The following is a 19,117-nucleotide window of genomic DNA, read 5'->3' on the forward strand; positions in this document are numbered from 1 at the left end:
CTGACATACAAATGCACGTGCACCTAGCAAGCTTTATTAAATAATTACAAAGAAATCAGTATTTCTTAATCGCAAACGAATATGATTAGTCCATCTCGACCATATATCTCGACCTGCGGAAAGAAAAGTAACTGATGCCACGTGATATCAGGATTGACTTTGTTAATTTTTTAAAAAGGAATTTATCGCCAAACTTTTTGTAGCCAATAATAAATAAATAAATAACTACATAAATAAATGAAAGAAAGAAATATTTTTGTGATTTTCATATTAAGTTTATAATTATTTTTAATTACTATTCTTTGCTATGTTTTTATTTTATATAGGCTTTTTGAATTATTTTAACTAACTGTTTGTTTAATTGTTTCTCTAAACACATGAAACGTAACTTTTGCAATTTAGTCTCTATCTTAAAGTTAATAAACCCATTAGCCTGACCAATCAGAGACAGCTTCTGGAACTCTAAGCCACACCCACTTATAGGTCCCGTTTCGTGTTCATTGGCATTCTATCCACTCGTTCTATTTCTGTGGGATCGCATGCACGCGCCTCTGCCTGCCTCCCTCCCTCATCAGCATCAGCATCATCAGATGCGCGCAGATCACGCCAAACAGCGCACTGGTTTATCAGCAGGTGTGTGACCGAAACAGAAGATAATCGATATCAATACATAGCCACCTATGTGTGTTCTTTATATCTGACTCTCATTTCTTTGGATCACCGATTGGACCGTTTTGATGGTTTGATTCCCAGCGGGCGTTAGCAGTCAGTGTGGCCGAAAAGGAGAGAGAATAAAGCGAGATCATATTTAATATCCGCTTCTCCAGTGTCTGTGGATGGGCTGCGGACATCTGCATCTGCAGTCTCTGTTTTTGAGTCACTAAGAAGATGGCGGACAGGGCAGAGATGTTTTCTCTCTCCACCTTCCACTCCCTCTCTCCTCCGGGATGCAGGTAAGACGCGCAGTATTTCTCTTAAGTATGCGCGGGGTTTCCTCTTCTTCTGGCATTTTTATTTATATAAGCTGGTCATATGTGACCATATGCGCTGTTTATGTATTTGTAATGTCCTCTAACACATCCAGAATTCAGCATCAGCATCCGCAAGTAGTGATGCTCAGCATCCTTGTGTTGTTAATGAGGATTAAGACTAACGCCCTTGTTGTTGTTGTTTTTTACATTTATTTATTTAATATTTTTGCACGTATGCGTGTATGTAAAATAATGCACTCATGTGCATGATATTGAGCAAAGGACAGACAATTGATTTTTTTTCTCGCCCCCCCCCCCCCCCCCCCGCATGTCATTGCCTGACGCATCCTCTCTGAGATAGTTGGCATACTGGAAAGGCCCACGCCCTGTTGTGATGCTCATAACTGCATTTTAATGTTTGATGACACATTACAGTGTTCCCACAATTGTGTAATTATATAGTGGTGAGTAATACTAATGAACAGTACATAATTGTGTTGTGGAGCTGCTTGTAATTGCACATTGTTATTAGTATTATGCTTTGATAATTATTGTCTAATATGGGTAATGTAAGTTGTTACCTTATTCTTCTGCAATAATTTAGTACCATTCATGAGCAGTGTATAATGGATTGTTTTTAAATACACTTTTTTTTTATTGGGTATAGATGTTCATTAAAAGTTTGATGTGCAGTGCATATTGCAGTAACTTGGCTAGTATATAATTCTTGACATGTGAATGTACCTAGTACAATGTACCAAGTATTAGTCATTTAAATGGATAAATGGAGCCACTTCACATTCTGAAAACAACATATTTTCAGTTTTATTTCAATATAAAAATTGCACTTGCTTCTATAAGGAGCCATTTCTACCTGACCTGACACTTAAAATGACTTTCATTGGTGTAACACAATAGTCAGGTCAATTCAGTTTTATTAAATAATATGTTTCACTTGAACAAAATAAGTTAATTTAGATGTTACTGCATTAAGTGCCTTTTAGGTTATTTGATCAAATATGTTTAACACGCAAATTGCTTTCAGCTGTTGGTGCATTAAAACATATAATAATTTTAAACTATTAAAATCATTTTAATTCACTTTTGTTGGCTTGTTGGATTATTACTTTAAATTTTTTTTTAACAAAATATGTGGTTATCTTTTGATTAAACTGCTAAATGTAAATATTTAATTGAGTTAGCCTACTTCTTGTCATTCTGTCATAGTGTATTAGTGTATTAATAAAGGTGATGTTTGCTCACAGGTAATATTTAGTCTCAACAAACACACAAAGACAGACGGAGAGAGTAATCCTTCCACCTTCATACTAAACAAAATTTACCTCCTTCACAGCATCAGTATATGTGAGCAGAAAAAAAAACATTCAAATTGTCCTTCAGCATCCAGCAGAGTAAATCAAAAGGGTCATGTGCTGGAAAAGGGCAGGTGATATCAACTGCATGAGCTGTAAATGTATGCCCTCCGGTTCTACTCGCACTGCTCCGAGCGGAATTCGAATCAGCATTTACGGGTGCGCTAACAAGGACGCTAAAGAGAAGACCGCAGACCCTAGCGTTAGCCGCTAGTGTGCCTCTTGAGGCCAGGGCAGTGAGATTTACCTGCACAGCTCTTTACTAACTGGCCTCCGTTACACTCAACCCCCTAAGGCCTCACTCCCATCCGGGTCACGGCACCAATGTAACCCCTCCGGTTCTAATCGCACTGCTCCGAAACAGATGTTTCTGGCAGGGGAGGCAGGCACACTAATAAGGACGCCAAAGATCTCAGCCTCTAGCGTATGTCGCTAATGCGCCTCTTGAGGCCAGGAATGAGGTTTTGAACATGATGGTTTTGTTGTCAGTTCAAACTGATGTACCTCTTTGCTTATTTTCCAGCTGTTACCCTTATTCTCTCATCGTTTACTTTACAATGGATTTGAATCCTCTCCTTGTCCTCCCATAAACCTGTAATTTCTCTGAGTAGAAATAAAGGGCTGCAGTTTGCGTTCTCTAATGCATCAGGATGATATTTTAATGAAGAGGAGAAACACAGTCCCTCTCTTCTAAGATTGAAGTAGATTTACTGGCATGATTAAAAAAAAGGTTTACATTGCACACTTTCTGTCTCTGTTTCTCAGTTATCAGTGTCAGGTTTAATGTGCATGATTGGCGCCACAAATGCTTTGTATAGCTAAACCATTTGAAGTAGGACTATAGATGCGTACAAAAAATAGTGCGAAAAGTATTTAAATGACAAAATATACTGTAGAAAGTGGATGTCAGGGTTATATCCTTAGTTGTGTTTTTGTTCATGTGTCTTGGTTTCATGTCTACCCTTTCAGTCTTTATTGTGCCATAGTTAGTTCCCTTAGTTACTGATTATATTCACCTGTTGTTCATTTAGTTCCTTTATTAACTATGTGTAAATATACTCCCTGTTCTGTTCAGTTCTTTGTCTGTTCTCGTCTTATGTTATGTGGTGTTAGTGCAAGTATTCTCCTGTTTGTATTCTCTGTGATTATTAAAGTATCTCCATTTGATTTTCTGCATCATGCGTTCACTTAAAATTCTAATTACGTAAAAGTGTACGAGTGTACGTGACAAGAACTGACCCAAAAAGAAATGGACTTTCACTGTTACCTTCAGAACGGCCGGACGCTGGAGGAATATGTGGAGGGCTTTCTGCAACTCTACAACGAGGCGCGTTGGGACGATGAAACTCTCAAACATCTCCTCTGGAGCGGGATGGACGATATCCTCGGCCAGATGCTGCTGTTGGGGGAGGATCACCATCCTTTCGCCGATTTTGTTGAATACACTTTGTGGCTGTGCAGATCCTCCTGCACTGCCTCCATTCAGACCCCAGGACTTACCTGCTTCACTCCTTGGCTCCTTGGCTCCTTGGCTTCTTGGCTCCACCTCCACCACAGTCTCTCACCAACTCTCCAGCTCCGCCTCGGGTCTCCTCTCCACCAGCCAAGCTCTGCGAGACGGATCCCCTGGCTTCAACGCAGGCCCATCGGCTCCACCTTGGCTCTGCGCTCCCTCAGTTTCGCCGTGGACATCGCTCGGGCTCCACCAGGCTCCCTCTTCTCTCCAACTCCACCTTTGTCACTCGTCATCCTGGTTCCACAGCAGAGTTCTGGGCCTCTGGCTGTGGCTCAGCCCTCCACCCTTCAGCTCCACCGGGTTCCTATTTCCCTCTGACTCTGCTGTGGACTTTCCATGGGCCATCGTTTTCATGGCTTCGCGGGGGTCTCCTAGGTCACCAGCTCTGCCTCAGTTAATCGATCACCAGGTCCCATCCATGAGACCCATCAAGGCTCCACCATGGCTCCTTCCTCCTTCGACTACGCCATGGTGTTCCTCTCTGCTGGCTTCTGTGTCCTGTTCTTCGCCAGCCCCTCCTCCAAGGCCCCCTCCCTCCACAGTTGGACATTACTTGACTACACGCCTTGTGGGAGGGGGGAGTTATGTCAGGGTTATGTCTTTAATTGAGTTTTTGTTCATGTGTCTTGGGCCCCGTTTACACGTACATGGTTATTTTGAAAAACGGAGACATTTCCTCGTTTACACGCAAACGGAGAATTCGCCTCTGAAAACGATTCTTTCTAAAAATTCCGGCCAGAGTGGAGATTTTGGAAAACTCTGTTTGCACGTTTGCATGTAAACTGAGAAAAACTGAGTTTTAGGCAGTCGACATCACAGTATCAACAGAACTTGCACTGCGTCAAAGGTGTGACCTATATTTTCGGGATTCTGATTGGCTAACATGGGCTTGAGCTTCTCGTTACACTACCACCTACAGGTTTGGCATGCTCTTGACGGCATATACACAGGTTTGTGTAAACAAACACTTTTCTGAAAACGGAGAGGGTGAAATGTCCGTTTATGAAAATAACCAGCCACATGTAAACGTAGCCTTGGTTTCATGTTTACCCTTTCAGTTTAGTCTTCACTGTTGGTTCCCTTAGTTACTGATTATATTCACCTGTTGTTCATTTAGTTCCCTTGTTAACTATGATTAAATATACTCCCTGTTCTGTTCAGTTCCTTGTCAGTTCTCGTCTTATGTTATTTAGTGTTTGTGCAAGAATTCTCCTGTGTGTATTCTGCTTGATTATTAAAGTATCTCAGTTGGATTTTCTGTGTCATGCATTTACTTAATACCACAGTGTACGCAACAGTGGACATGTGCAGATTTTTTGCTTGATATTGTCCTTAAAATTACTTTTGTTGTTGGTGTAACCTAATGTAGTCGAGTGGATTTTTAGTAATATTAAATGTATTTCACTTGAATAAAACCAGTTAATTTAGATGTTACCACATGCAGCATATGTATATATTTTTTAAATTACCAAACAAAATCTAAAATGATCTAACCCTTTTTAACAGAATTTACAGAATCAAAAAAAGGATTAGACTAAACAATAGACTAAAAATGAAAAAATGTGGAACATTAGTACACAGGTGAAAGGATTTCCCATTTCTCAGGGAACGTTTAGCTCTGTGTCTCTGTGTGCGCGCGCGTATGTGTGTGTATTTCAGGTAAACCCTACATTATGCCACAAAGATGGCAATATCTGAAATTGTCCTTCTGGTGACCTTTTTTGGTCCCCCTGAGGAAAACAGTTTATATAACAGCTTATATACAGCTGTATAGCTTAAATAATACAGAATTATGTTTTTTGAAAATGTAAAAATGTGATAAGTTTTCTGTGATGGGTAGGTTTAAGCTTTCTCAGATAGACACTGCATATAGGGACATAAAGAGACACACATAACACAAATATACTAATGCTGTGAAGTATCCACCAATAAAAGCAACCTCTCCTTAAGCTGTTTATGTAAGTCTACAGCTGCTCCCTTTGGAATACAGAAATACTATGAAAATGTTTGTGTGCGTGCACGTCGTAGCAGCTTTTGGAAATGAATGTTCTGTGTTTTGCTGTCAACATCTGCTTGGTTTCAGTTAGAATATAACTTGGTTGTCTATAACCAACAGTTATAATATAACTAGAATATAATATTCTAATATAACTAGAATATAACTAGTCTGATCTAGTGGGTAAAAACAAAAGGCAGTAATGATGTCACTGTTATTAGTGCAGTACTTAGTACTGCACTAATAAAACTAAAATCCCGATTCTTTGATGAATAGAAAAGAATTTGAAACAGGATTAGAATGCTAATAAGAGGTATGGTCACGTGACTTTCTCACATTATTTTGAATATTATGTGACCTACCTGTGGTGTAATCAGCATGTCTAATCAGAATATTAATTGTGGTGAAAGGTTCACCTAAACTAAATTTCAGCTAGTGCTGTGAGTCACGAGACGTAATTTCATTACAGGAGGAGAAGAGAAGTGTGTTGGCAGAGATTTCTGGTCTGTTGTCACATGATGCCCTTAGAAATAGTTTGTGAACTGTGTGAAGCGTAACAAATCTTTGAATGGTGTATGATTTGGATTTAAATTGACACTCTGCATGAGCTGTAATTGACACTGCTGTGTTGTACTGGCCAGATACACTGACATTAAGTAAACAAGTTGAATTCATGTTAGATTGGAGAAACACTGTATTTGTATATGTTTATGTATATTACAATATTTGATTGAAAAATGCAATCAGAATCAGGTATTCCATAGATCCATGTTCTAAATGTAAATATACACCCAAACATAGACATATGTCACAGCAGTTTTATCCTTTGTCCTTTTATCCAGTCTTTTACAAAATCTCTCATGACCCATCTAACCTTTACATCTTGCACACTTCTCTCTCTCCCTCTCTCTCCTCATTTACTGTTCTGTCTTTTCCTCTTCTACTCCTTTCCTCATAATTAATGCAGACACATACAGTCAAGTGCTGGGTTTCCTGAGGTTTTGCTTTATTAGCGTCCCTCATTTCTCAGTTCATTCTCTTTGTCTTAGAGGTGAGAAAATAACGGTTTGAAGGGAAGTCTATATTAAAATCTGTGGTCTAAATAAATTTTAGAATCACTGTTAAAGTAGTTATTATTATTATTATTTTATTCACTTCCCACATTAATCAGACTTTTTCTTTATTGCATTTGAATTGTATTGCATTTTCAGTGCATGCAACAATCCAGAAGTTACTATTGTTTGAAAACAAATCAGCTAGTGACTAGATGCATGATTCAGCACATTAAGTCCATCTCTGATGGGATGTGTTGTCATGGTGACAGCTGCAGAGATGACCTCACCCTACTTAACCTGCCTTGTGCCTCGGTGGGGGTTCTGTTAATGGTGTGACATCACCCCTTGCAAAGCACAGCTACTATGGCAACAGCCAATGATTGGCAGCTTATGTGCATCCCCAGGGCACGAAACATGCCCCATCTTTCGTAATTAGGATAAAAGGGTTTGGAAGGGCCAACTGTTGGTTGCCTGGAAGACTAGAGTAAAATTGGGGCTTTGGAAGACAGCCGATCATGGGGAGCAATCGTGTGCTTTTAAATGGACGTCAATGAAGAATCTTCATAAATAATCTCTTCATTTAGAATGTTAAGGCTGTCTGTGGAGAGGTTAGTTCATTGGGAAAACAGGTGTTTCATCTTTGATTAATTATGTGAAGAACATCCCATCTGCGGCCCTGGAGATGGAACATTTGAAATCTTTTTGTCTTTTTGTCACCGTGATTTACAGTTAATGACCTTGTCTATTCACTCGCACCTTCTTAATTGATTTAACAATAAAAAATTCCTTATCAACACAGAACACATGCTTTGCAAAGATTACTAGATGTGAGTCATGCAACATACAAACTTGCCGCCACAATGCTGAGTTGTTGTGGGTGGTTGCCGGGGCGTTGCTATGTTGTTGCTAATGAGCTCTGAGCTGGTTTCAGTATCTTATGCCATTGTTAAAGTATTATGAGTGTTTTTGTGCATAGAAATGCAGTTCTGGGCTACTCCGCAGCGGTGGCGACCCGACCGATCTAAAATAGTCTGAATATAAAGACTCATGGTGTACCTTAGTGATTCAGAATAAGACAAAAAAAGGCAAAAAAAGGCAAAAAAAGACAAAAAAAGTTTGGAAAATGGATTCATGATGTACTTGCTTATTATATAATTTTTTTAGTTGTTTTTTTTAGGGTGTTCTGTGTGGTTGCCATGGCTTAGCTATGCTGTTAGTGAGTGTTATATATCTATATCTATCTATCTATATATATATATATATACACAATACACACACACACATACTGTATATAATCCTTTATGTTAGATACGATTAATCGCAATTCATCGGTTTTACAGCACCAATAATAATAGATTATTTTATACTTATTTGTGTCAAAAGTATGATTACTAAATACAATTACACTTGTAATGAGGTAAAACTGACTTTAAACGAACATCATTAACCTACAGCAAAGATACTGTAGGTTAATTTCCAAAGCTAAATGTGTTTGTATGCATCCCATTACTATCCCTGTTGCTAGATCTGTTTTATTTTCTACTCATTCATAATTCATGAATCACTGTGAGTCTGTAACTAATATCACAGAGTGGTTCTGAATCTAGAGCACAGCTTCTCCCAGGAGCTCCTGTACTGTCTGCAGTGAAGCCACAGTTTAGATCTGAGCATGCACTGTGAATAGAGACAGAGACCTGCAGAAATGGAGTTGACATCAAAATTTAAATGTGGAAGGTATGATTTGGTTTTAGCCAGCCAGATTAAAGTGGCATTAAGCCAGGGACACACTTAACGACAGTAAGGCCGATTATGAATGTAATTTGATACTTACGACTGATCATGCCCAAACACGCCGAGTCAGAGACAGTTGCGTTCAGTCTGTGTTCACAGTTGGTGTTTAAAATCTGCTCCAGTCATTGGAAACAGTCTGTAAGTGTGTTCAGTCTTAGAATGTTTCAGCTAGTCGTTAAGTGTGTCCCCGGCATTAGACCCGAAACACACACACATACACACATGCTTTGGTTGACGTTCTTTTAAATCCTCTGATATTTCAGTGATTAAACAGAAACTTATTAAAACGCTTCCACAAAGCACACAATCCACTGTCTGGATCCTTGATGTTTTTTCTCGTGTATGTGGGATTATTTCCGCACTACCATGTTTCATCTCATGGGAAGGTCATTAGAGACTCATGTAGAAATATGTTCAGCGCTGAAATCCCTGTAAATGGCGCTCTGATCAGGATAGCAGGTTGACAGAGGTTAGAGAAATATTATTTCTTTTCTGGAAGCATTAAGAATCTTGAACATTTTTAAAGCTCCAAACTCGGGGATTGCTATGCTGAACCATATGACGTTGTATATGAATCCATATTAAAACGCAATTTTTTTGAATACTTGTTTCACACTCTGACAATTGCAGTAAATTAGTTAAAGGGATAGTTCACCCAAAAAAGGAAAATGTTAAATAAAGTCGTTATTTATGTTGTTGTTTTTTTGCGCACTAAAAGTATTATTGTCGCTTCATTGCATTAAGGTTGAACCACTGTAGTCATATGGACTATTTTAACAATGTCTTTACTACCTTTCTAGGCCTTGAAAGTGGTAGAAACGTTGCAGTCTATGGGGGCTCAGAAAGCTCTCGGATTTCATCAAGAATATCTTAATTTGTGTTCGGAAGATGAACGAAAGTCTTACGGGTTTGGAACGACATGAGGATAAAATATAATTTTTTTGGGTGAACCAACCCTTTAATTCCACTTTGAATCATATTGATATTTATTTAGTTATTTTATTTTACATACTGTAGCATAAGCATGCTGGTGGAAGGTATACTTCGAGGATCTCCTCAATCCCGCCGTCACGTCTTCCATTGAGGAAGCAGAGGCTGAGGGCTCAGAGGTGGACTCGTCCATCACCCAAGCTGAAGTCACCGAGGTAGTCAAGAAACTCCTGGCAAGGCACCGGGGATGGATGAGATCCGCCCTGAGTACCTCAAGTCGCTGGATGTTGTGGGGCTGTCTTGGCTGACACGCCTCTGCAGCATCGCGTGGCGGTCGGGGACAGTGCCTCTGGGATGGCAGACCGGGGTGGTGGTCCCTCTTTTTAAGAAGGGGGACCGGAGGGTGTGTTCCAACTACAGGGGGATCACACTTCTCAGCCTCCCCGGGAAAGTCTATGCCAGGGTACTGGAGAGGAGAATCCGGCCAATAGTAGAACCTCGGATTCAGGAGGAACAGTGTGGTTTTCGTCCAGGCCGTGGAACACTGGACCAGCTCTATACCCTCTACAGGGTGCTGGAGGGTTCATGGGAGTTTGCCCAACCAGTCCACATGTGCTTTGTGGATTTGGAGAAGGCATTCGACTGTGTCCCTCGCGGCGGCCTGTGGAGGGTGCTCCGGGAGTATGGGGTCCGGGGTCCTTTACTAAGGGCTGTCCGGTCCCTGTACGACCGAAGCAGGAGCTTGGTTCGCATTGCTGGCAGTAAGTCAGACTTGTTCCCGGTGCATGTTGGACTCCGACAGGGCTGCCCTTTGTCGCCGGTTCTGTTCATAATTTTTATGGACAGAATTTCTAGGCGCAGCCAGGGGCCGGAGGGTGTCAGGTTTGGTGACAACACGATTTCGTCTCTGCTCTTTGCAGATGATGTTGTCGTGTTGGCTTCATCAAACCGGGACCTTCAGCATGCACTGGGACGGTTTGCAGCCAAGTGTGAAGCGGCTGGGATGAGAATCAGCACCTCCAAATCCGAGGCCATGGTCCTCAGTCGGAAAAGGGTGGCATGCCCACTTCAGGTTGGTGGAGAGTTCCTGCCTCAAGTGGAGGAGTTTAAGTATCTTGGGGTTTTGTTCACGAGTAAGGGAAGGATGGAACGGGAGATTGACAGACAGATCGGTGCAGCTTCTGCAGTAATGCGGTCGATGTACCGGTCTGTCATGGTGAAGAAGGAGCTGAGCCGCAAGGCGAAGCTCTTGATTTACTGGTCAATCTACGTTCCTACCCTCACCTATGGTCATGAGCTTTGGGTCATGACCGAAAGGACAAGATCCCGGATACAGGCGGCCGAAGTGAGCTTTCTCCGCAGGGTGGCTGGGCGATCCCTTAGAGATAGGGTGAGAAGCTCGGTCACTCGGGAGGTCTGGGCATCTCTGCTTAGACTGCTGCCCCCGCGACCCGGCCCCGGATGAGCGGAGGAAGATGGATGGATGGATGGATACTGTAGCATACTACTTGAAATACTATTTAAAAACATGTCAAATAGGTCATTTGGTTGCAGTTTGCCGTAGATGTCACAGAAAAAGCAAACGCAGCTTGTTAGAAGCATGGAAAAAACACCCAGATTAATTTTCACCTTTTGTTCACCCTTTGTTATCTGAGAGGTGGGGAAGAGTTAGTAGTAGTTTACCTTTCCGTTTTGGTTCTGTTGTGCTCTATCAGAGTCAGGGTTGCCAGTTACTGCTGGGAGGTGCCAGTGTCAACAATAGCCTGGCATCCCTGATTACACCAGCCCGTCTCCTGTCCGTTCATCTGGAATCTGACCCACAGGTCAGCACACATGATGAGATTCTACACTTGATTTCCCTTGTGCTGTGCAGGACACTGTCACAAAAAGATTTCCACAGTTGATTTTTTTAAATACAATTTTTTGTTTTAGTTTATGACAAACCATGCACAAAAGTAAATATGTGCATTTGTTAGCTTTTAGGGGTGCGTCTATCTTGCTGACTTGATTGGCATAATTTAATGTTGTCATGTTGATTCAGTTTTATGAAATGTATGTTTTTAATCAAATAAAATGTCATGACAAAATATTTTACAGTGCAGATGACAAAATGTTGTATCTCTAAATTAGACATAGACATACATTTTAAATATTTAATTTTGTTTTAGAGAATAACATTTTAATATACCTCCAAATAAATAATTTAAGAACTGTTTGCTAATATCTTCTAGCCTAAACTCTGCCGACAGTAGCGAAATAGGCCGTGCACCTGTATAGTTGATTAAAATGAAATCAGATTTAGTGAATTGAGATCATTCATATGTATCATATAGTCAGAACAAGAGCAGAAAAAGCCCACAGAAATGTAACTAAACAAGTACAACTCACTTGGCGATAGGTGTGAGAGCTGACTGGAGAACAGTACATTTGACCCTAATACTTGGGGGTGTCCACTTCTACAAAAGCCACTTCACTGCCTGAATGATCACTGCTCAGCAGGTTTAGACAGCAACTCATATAGCCTACATCAACCTACAAAAACCTGAATACTATTTTACCATTTTTGCTTGCTTTTTTACACCATAACCAAAAAGTTAAAAAAAAGAGGACTGGGCGCCATAATAGTAGGACTTCTGGCATTAAGAGTTTGACAAGACTTCATATATTAAATACAGGTTAATCCAGATGGTTTTAGCATTCTTTTTGGAGGTATACTTTATTAATGAAACAGTGTATGGTTTTTAGAAGATGGCTGGTAACATTTTTGTCAGCATAGTTTGTCATGAGTTCAGCAGTTTTGACCTGTGACACAATAGCTAGGAAAAGCATGAACATTAATAGAAACCTAGAACAAAATGACTCATTATTGACAAATGTGATTCAATAAGCCTTGTGAGTAAAAGGATATGAGTGCCAGCAGAGAAATTCTCACAGAATACATTAAAAGACCAAAACAACACAATTGAGCAAATGCTACGTTCAAGAATTATTTAATCACATTATAACTCATGTTTGGCCACATAAAGCTCTTTATGATGTGAATAGATGATATTGCTTTACAGAGTAGCATAGCCTTACACACAAGGGATCTGAAACCAAAAGAATCTAGAGAGAACTGCTTCTCTTTTAAATGACAATTTACTAAATTTGCAATTTCTTTATAAGATTACATTATCAAAATCATGTATTAATCTATTCAAATATGAAAACATTTCTAACCATGTCTGTCACTAAAATTCACAAGGCCTGGGAGTTTTCAACAATATTAGTTATTTTGTAGCAATATAGTGGAGTTTGGAATCCAGAAAACATTGCTTTTAAAACATTGCTTTTGAATCCAGATTTCTATTTAAAAAATATAAAAATTTTCAGGCAAGTGCACCCAGTAAACAAGCCTCTGTCCTCCTCCTCTTTTTCTTGTTCTGTCTTGGATCCTCCATACATTACAGATCTGTGTGATTGTGACGCTCTGTGAAAAGCTGCATTGCAGCACTGCTATCAACCGAGTGGAGCTCAGCTAAGATGAAATCTTCCCTGCGTTAGCGGCTAGCATACACTAGAATACGGGTTATAGCATTTTGCTGAGCCAATGCAGAGGCAAAACAGAGGCTGGCCTTATTTAGCAGCATGCTAACCCATGCTGACCCACTTATAAATAATGAACGGGGATGGTGGAGGAAAGAAAATAAGGTGTGATGGCCGTGTCCTAGCTGGTGTTATGCTTATGTGTATGTGTTTATGTGAACGTGTGTGTGTGTGTGTGTGTGTGTGTGCATATACTGTATAGTCTGAGTGACCTTGTGGATTTCTTGGGGACAGTATTGGGGAAAGTTACTTTGAAAAGTAATGCATTACAAATTTGCGTTACTCCCTTAAAAAGTAACTAATTGCATTACTTAGTTACTTTTTTAGAAAAGTAATGGGTTACATTACTTTTGCGTTAGTTTTTTTTCCACCTGGGCTGGGCTTGTTTTTTTTATAACAAAAAAGTTATATTTTTGGGCAAATATGAAGACCCTTTCACCCCAAAAGTGAAATCATAAGCCTCAGGCTGCAGGAAATGCAAATTCACGCGTGTACAGTAGAAGGTGCAGCTGGCTGTGTATCACCAACAATGTCACGATACGATACGCATCACGATACTAAAGCCACGATACGATACGTATCACGATATGGATCAATTTGGAATTTCAGAGTTTAGTAAAAGTAATATATGTTTATTGTATAACCAGTGTTATAACAGTTGTGATCACTGAAAAACTATTTAGTTTTTGTCATAAAAAAAGAAGAGTTAAATGAAATAAAAAACAAAAAAGCTTAAATTGGCTCTTCCTTCAGTAGCGCAAATAAATACAATAGAATAAAGATAGCCTACCAATAAAGAGAAAACTGTTTGAATAGGTCTAGCACTAGTATTCAGAAATAGGCTACTAGAAACTGAATAAAGTAATCAAATGCAAAATAACACTGGGTAGTATTTTAGTCCTGACTAAATTAAATACATAGGCTATAAATCCAAATTCTTCAAATTACAACTATCTTTTGTTGTTTTGACAACAATATTAATGACAGACACATTATGGCTTCTGTCGCTTTAAGACCTAGAGCACGGATCCTGATTTCATGATACTGTCCCATCATGCGTTTTATGCTGAAGACATAACCTATGCTTAGAGGATACTCAACAAGACCGAAATGTTTGACATCATTTTGCGTGTTTTTGTTTGTTAAAGTGATATAATCCGCGAAAAATAACTTTTGTTATTCGCGAGCTGTTTGTGAGCGCCTCGAGTATAAACGCCTCGTCCGTTTGAGGAGGTGCGCGTGCAGGCAGCGGAGACTAGCGCTGCGGAGCCAGGCGAAAGTACAAACAAGGCTTCACGCTCTTTGTGAAATTGCGTCTCGCAGGAAGTTTTAAAATGACTGATCTGATTGTATAGTCTGTGTGGATTAATTTACTCATACAATCTACATGCTAAAGTGCAGGAATGATTCAAATTATGCGCAATATTCGCGCCGAAATTCGAGCCCTTGAATTGACTACATAAGCACAACAGTATCGATACGGCAGCTGCTGTATCGATACGCGCATCGTCAGGAGTTCATGACGATGCATCGTTGTATCGATATTCTGAGCACAGCCCTGCCTCAAGCAAATATTTCAGCTCTGCTGTTATTCTGGATAGCTGACGAATAAGATGAAGGAGAAAAGGTTTAACACTAACTTTTACAATAAAAACAAAAACAAATCTATAGTAATTTTTGCTTATAACTGAATCATCGAAGGTCAGGAGATTAAATGCATAAAAATGTATGTTTTATTTAATATATTTAGTTATTGTAGGTTTGCCTAGGATTCTGATTCTGAATTTCACTGATTTTATTCATTTTGAGGAATATTAAATCTTTTTTGTGTGCAAGTGAGATGAGTAAATGCACACTCACATGTTGTCTAGAAATACAATAACCACCATGTATACGCACAACGCTCTGCACTCCGATTTGTCTCAACATGGGGACAAGTAATTTAGTAAAGTAAAGAAAGTAAAGAAAACAAAGTAACTTGCGTTACTTATTTGAAAAAGTAATTCTGATATTTTGTTGTAAATTTTAAAAGTAATGTTACTTTACTAGTTACTTGAAAAAGTAATCTCATTACGTAACTCAAGTAAAGTTACTTGTAATAAGTTACCCCCAACACTGCACACACACAAATTGGTCTCCCTATATTAGCCACCACATCTCATACTGTAAATGGTAGTCTATCAGTATATCAGAAGTGATATTTTTTAAATTCCTATGCCTAAACCTGACCCTCACACAAACCTGTTGATTTCAAGAAATGCATGATTTAATTAATGAGCCTTTCGAATAGTGAGAAAACTGGCATATTCATTATTTTGTGTTTCTATCTGCAGGCCGGCTCATGACATCAGTCTGGAGGAGTTTGATGATGAAGATTTGTCTGAAATCACAGATGATTGTGGCATAGGCCTCAACTACGACTCTGATCCATATGAAAAGGTATGAACCATTCACAATGCATGCTTTTTGGATTTTATTTGATTTTACTATTAGGAGATAATCTCCTATTCTATTTCTGGAAAACATACTATTATTTTCTTTTAGATGAGACTATTCTATTCTATTCTATTCTATTCTATTCTATTCTATTCTATTCTATTCTATTCTATTCTATTCTATTCCCAATAATCCACAGCTCTTTAGAAGTAACTGAGATCCTTTGTGCATTATGCAAGACTTAGATTAGCACTTTACCTGATTCACTTGTACACTGTATGCTGTGTTTTCTGCAGTGAGTTTAGTGTTCTGCAGTAAAGTGTGATGCTTCCGGCCCTCTGAGTAAAGGAAACCTGAAGAATCACTTTTAGTATCCAGCTCTATCATGCTCAACATGCTTTTTACGGTCATAGCAAGAGCAGCTAGAACATATAGATATATGGATGTGGCTATTCACACCATTTGAAATAGTGTCATCACTTCACTCGCTAGTTGGCATGTCAAAGAGCTCATTTGCATTTTAAAAGGATCTAGGTTTGAAAGCATAAATATTCACGTATGCTCATGACAGTAAGTCTGAGTGTCGATGTTGATTTTTCACTTGAAGTGGAATTTAATGGCTGCCTTTAGCACTTGTTAAAAGTTTTTTTTAAAAGCCAACATTCAAAATCTGTTTTGATAAACTTTCTTTTTTCAGTAAAAAAATACAGTTAAATGAATTTCTTTGAATTTCAATTCCTTAATGATTTTAGAATTTAAATATAATTCTGTATCCTGTTTGCTATGTTAATTCAAAATCAGGAATTAAAAAAAGCATTCTCAATTCAATCCTGAATGTTAACATCCAAATGGAACGGAAACATTAGAATCTACACTATAGACTGCTGTAAAACACCCAAATGAAGAGGCTTTGCCTTTGAAGTCCTCCTTGTGTGCTATGTGTTAATACCCATAGTTGTATTTGATGCTATGTGTGTGTATTTGTGTGCTGGCTGAATTGAGGGCTTGTAAATGTTTTATTGCGGTGGCGGTGTGCCACGGCTGCAGTAGAAGGGCTGGTGGTGACCCAGTGAAATTTGCTGCTATGCAGACCTCTCTTCTCAGCTTTCTGCACCTCATTCCTGTTACAACAAAACCATTTCCTCTTCCTTACCCTGCTCCTAATTTCTTCTGTCTGTGTGTTCTGAATGTTCAAACGTGCATGTAAAGTTTCGATTATAACACTTCACATGCCTTTGGTGTTTCAAAATGATTTGAACCACACAATTGCAGTCTATGGGCATCACAGCATGCAGTGACCTCAGATTGTTCAGTATGGATCAGATTGATTAGTTGGAACTGGCTGATGATTGGATGGTCCATGGGCTGGTCTTTTATTGATTGGCTGGTTGATCTAAAAAGTGAGCGGCAGAGTCTATGCCAGGGATATTTAATTAAAGTTCCAAGAGGTCCGGTTTTTATATTTCCTTCCCAGCTGAAGACCGGACAATCAACATAGTAATCAAAGATAAGGATATTGGGTCCTCAGAGCCAAAGCATTGGTGTCTGAGAATAAAATAAAATAAAAAATAATATATAAAAAATATATAATATTTTATCAGTTGAGCCCAATTGGATATTAATATTATAAGGTAAGATCAGATGTTTTATCAGGCTATTATTAGATTTACATTTAGATACCTATTCATGGCAGAATGTCATGTGACTGATAAAATATACTGTAGGCCTATGGGGATTTAGGTTTTCCTCTTGAAGTCTGGACCATTTTTATATTTTGCTTAAAATAAGTATCTTCTAAAAACGAACAATGTACATAATAATCAAAATGCTCTCATTATGAGCATAAAACAAAGTTAACTAGAAATTTCAAGGTTTTAATTGTCTTTCCTTACCATCAACAAATAATTTTCCCAATTATAACATTGTTTATTATGAAATGCTCTTAACATGCTGATTAGGCCTAATGCTAAATGTACATACAAATAAATAAATAAATAAAACATGTTTTTTCACAAACATGGTTTGAACGGTCGGAGTCATATACTGTATGTATGACATAAAAATAACTATTATTTTGCTCACCCTGTTTCTGCTACTGTTGTGAAAATAACCGCGTTGTCTGTAGTTCTTGTATCATATTGCTTTATGTCTTTAGCACTGTGCATAGAGCGGAAAGGTCTTGAACACGGAGAGGCGTGTTTAGCTCTAGAAACAAATATTAGAGGATATGGTGCTGAATGATCATAACCATAAATGGCCCTGAGCGCTTGTGGTGTGAATAACTCTGTTGTTTTGACACGCTGCTCACTTTAAACTGTAGAAACAGTAAAATGGTACTGTAGTTATTTAGTCTTCGGTTCGCTATTTGGAGATGCCTGGTCAATGCAGTGCATCAGGCTACAGTCTTTCTTTTTTACCACAGTTGGCAGCTCTAATCCAACACACACACACATGCACAAATGCCTGTCCCACAGGATTATGTGAAAGCAACACTGCATTGTATTTGAAGGGCCTGTCCCTTGTCTATGCAACAAGAGACTAAAAAATCACAGTAGACATCCTCTGCGCCTCCAATGTGCCACTAAGAGCAGTTACGTAAGAAACCTTCTAGGTTTATATATACGAACGATGGCTGTTGGTTTGGGAATATGCATTAAATGTCCTTTTTTTTTAATATATATATATATATATTTATATATGTATGAATATGTATATATACATACATATAATACCCAATATTGTTTATCCATATGACATTCTTTTTTTTTAAATGCAAAAAAGATTAACAGTGATAAGTGTTTATTTATGAATCACTTTTCAGCTTGACAGGTTATCAACAGTAACTAAGGGGGGCGGGGCTTCATTCAAAGCCATTTTGAAGAACATCTAAATTCTCTAATTGCACCACAATTGGGTGAGGATCTAGGAAGCTAGCGGATACACAGGTGTATCCTATGAGGAAGTCTTTCTCGTTGAAAAACCTTATGCACATATAAATTCTACTTCCCCTTTACATATGTCACAACAATTTTAAGTAAAGTTTTACCTTTGCAGTTTAAATAACAGATACATCTCAAATACTTAAACAGGGCATCTGGCTATTCTAACATTTATTATGAATTTCTTAAATAACCAAACTTTAATGAGCTCAGCTTGTGATGCTTTGAAGTGATCCTTGAGTGATCAAGAATATTCAAATGTACAAATAAGCTTTCCTCAGATTCCTCTGTCCTAATTGTCTTTTCTTGCATCTTTTCCTCGCATCCTAAGGGGGTGGAGCTGAGACTCGAGGAATGGAAGCGAGAAAAAGAAAAGGTTGATGCACAAATAAGAAATGAGAAGCACCCAATATGTACACTCCAAGCAGAGCCATAGACCACAATGTTTTTGAGGTCTGTCATGTTTCTGGCTGTAGTAAATCGCACGAAGAAGGATATAACTAACAACAGTGTTTAATTCAATAA

General features: G+C 38.8%; 1 protein-coding gene across 1 annotated transcript in view; it reads left to right on the plus strand.

The window, feature by feature from the left end:
- The first annotated feature begins 521 nt into the window (after positions 1–521).
- The window catches only part of mapk8ip2 (mitogen-activated protein kinase 8 interacting protein 2), a 32,321-nt gene continuing 13,725 nt past the window's right edge, over positions 522–19,117 (plus strand). Inside the window, exons 1-2 of the mRNA XM_079875135.1 lie at positions 522–953; positions 15,551–15,656. Coding sequence (XP_079731261.1) covers positions 889–953; positions 15,551–15,656 — 171 coding nt within the window. The 5' untranslated portion in view covers positions 522–888. The remainder of the gene's footprint in view (positions 954–15,550; positions 15,657–19,117) is intronic.

This window comes from Squalius cephalus (assembly GCF_949319135.1).
Source record: "Squalius cephalus genome assembly, chromosome: 6".
Taxonomy (NCBI): domain Eukaryota; kingdom Metazoa; phylum Chordata; class Actinopteri; order Cypriniformes; family Leuciscidae; genus Squalius; species Squalius cephalus.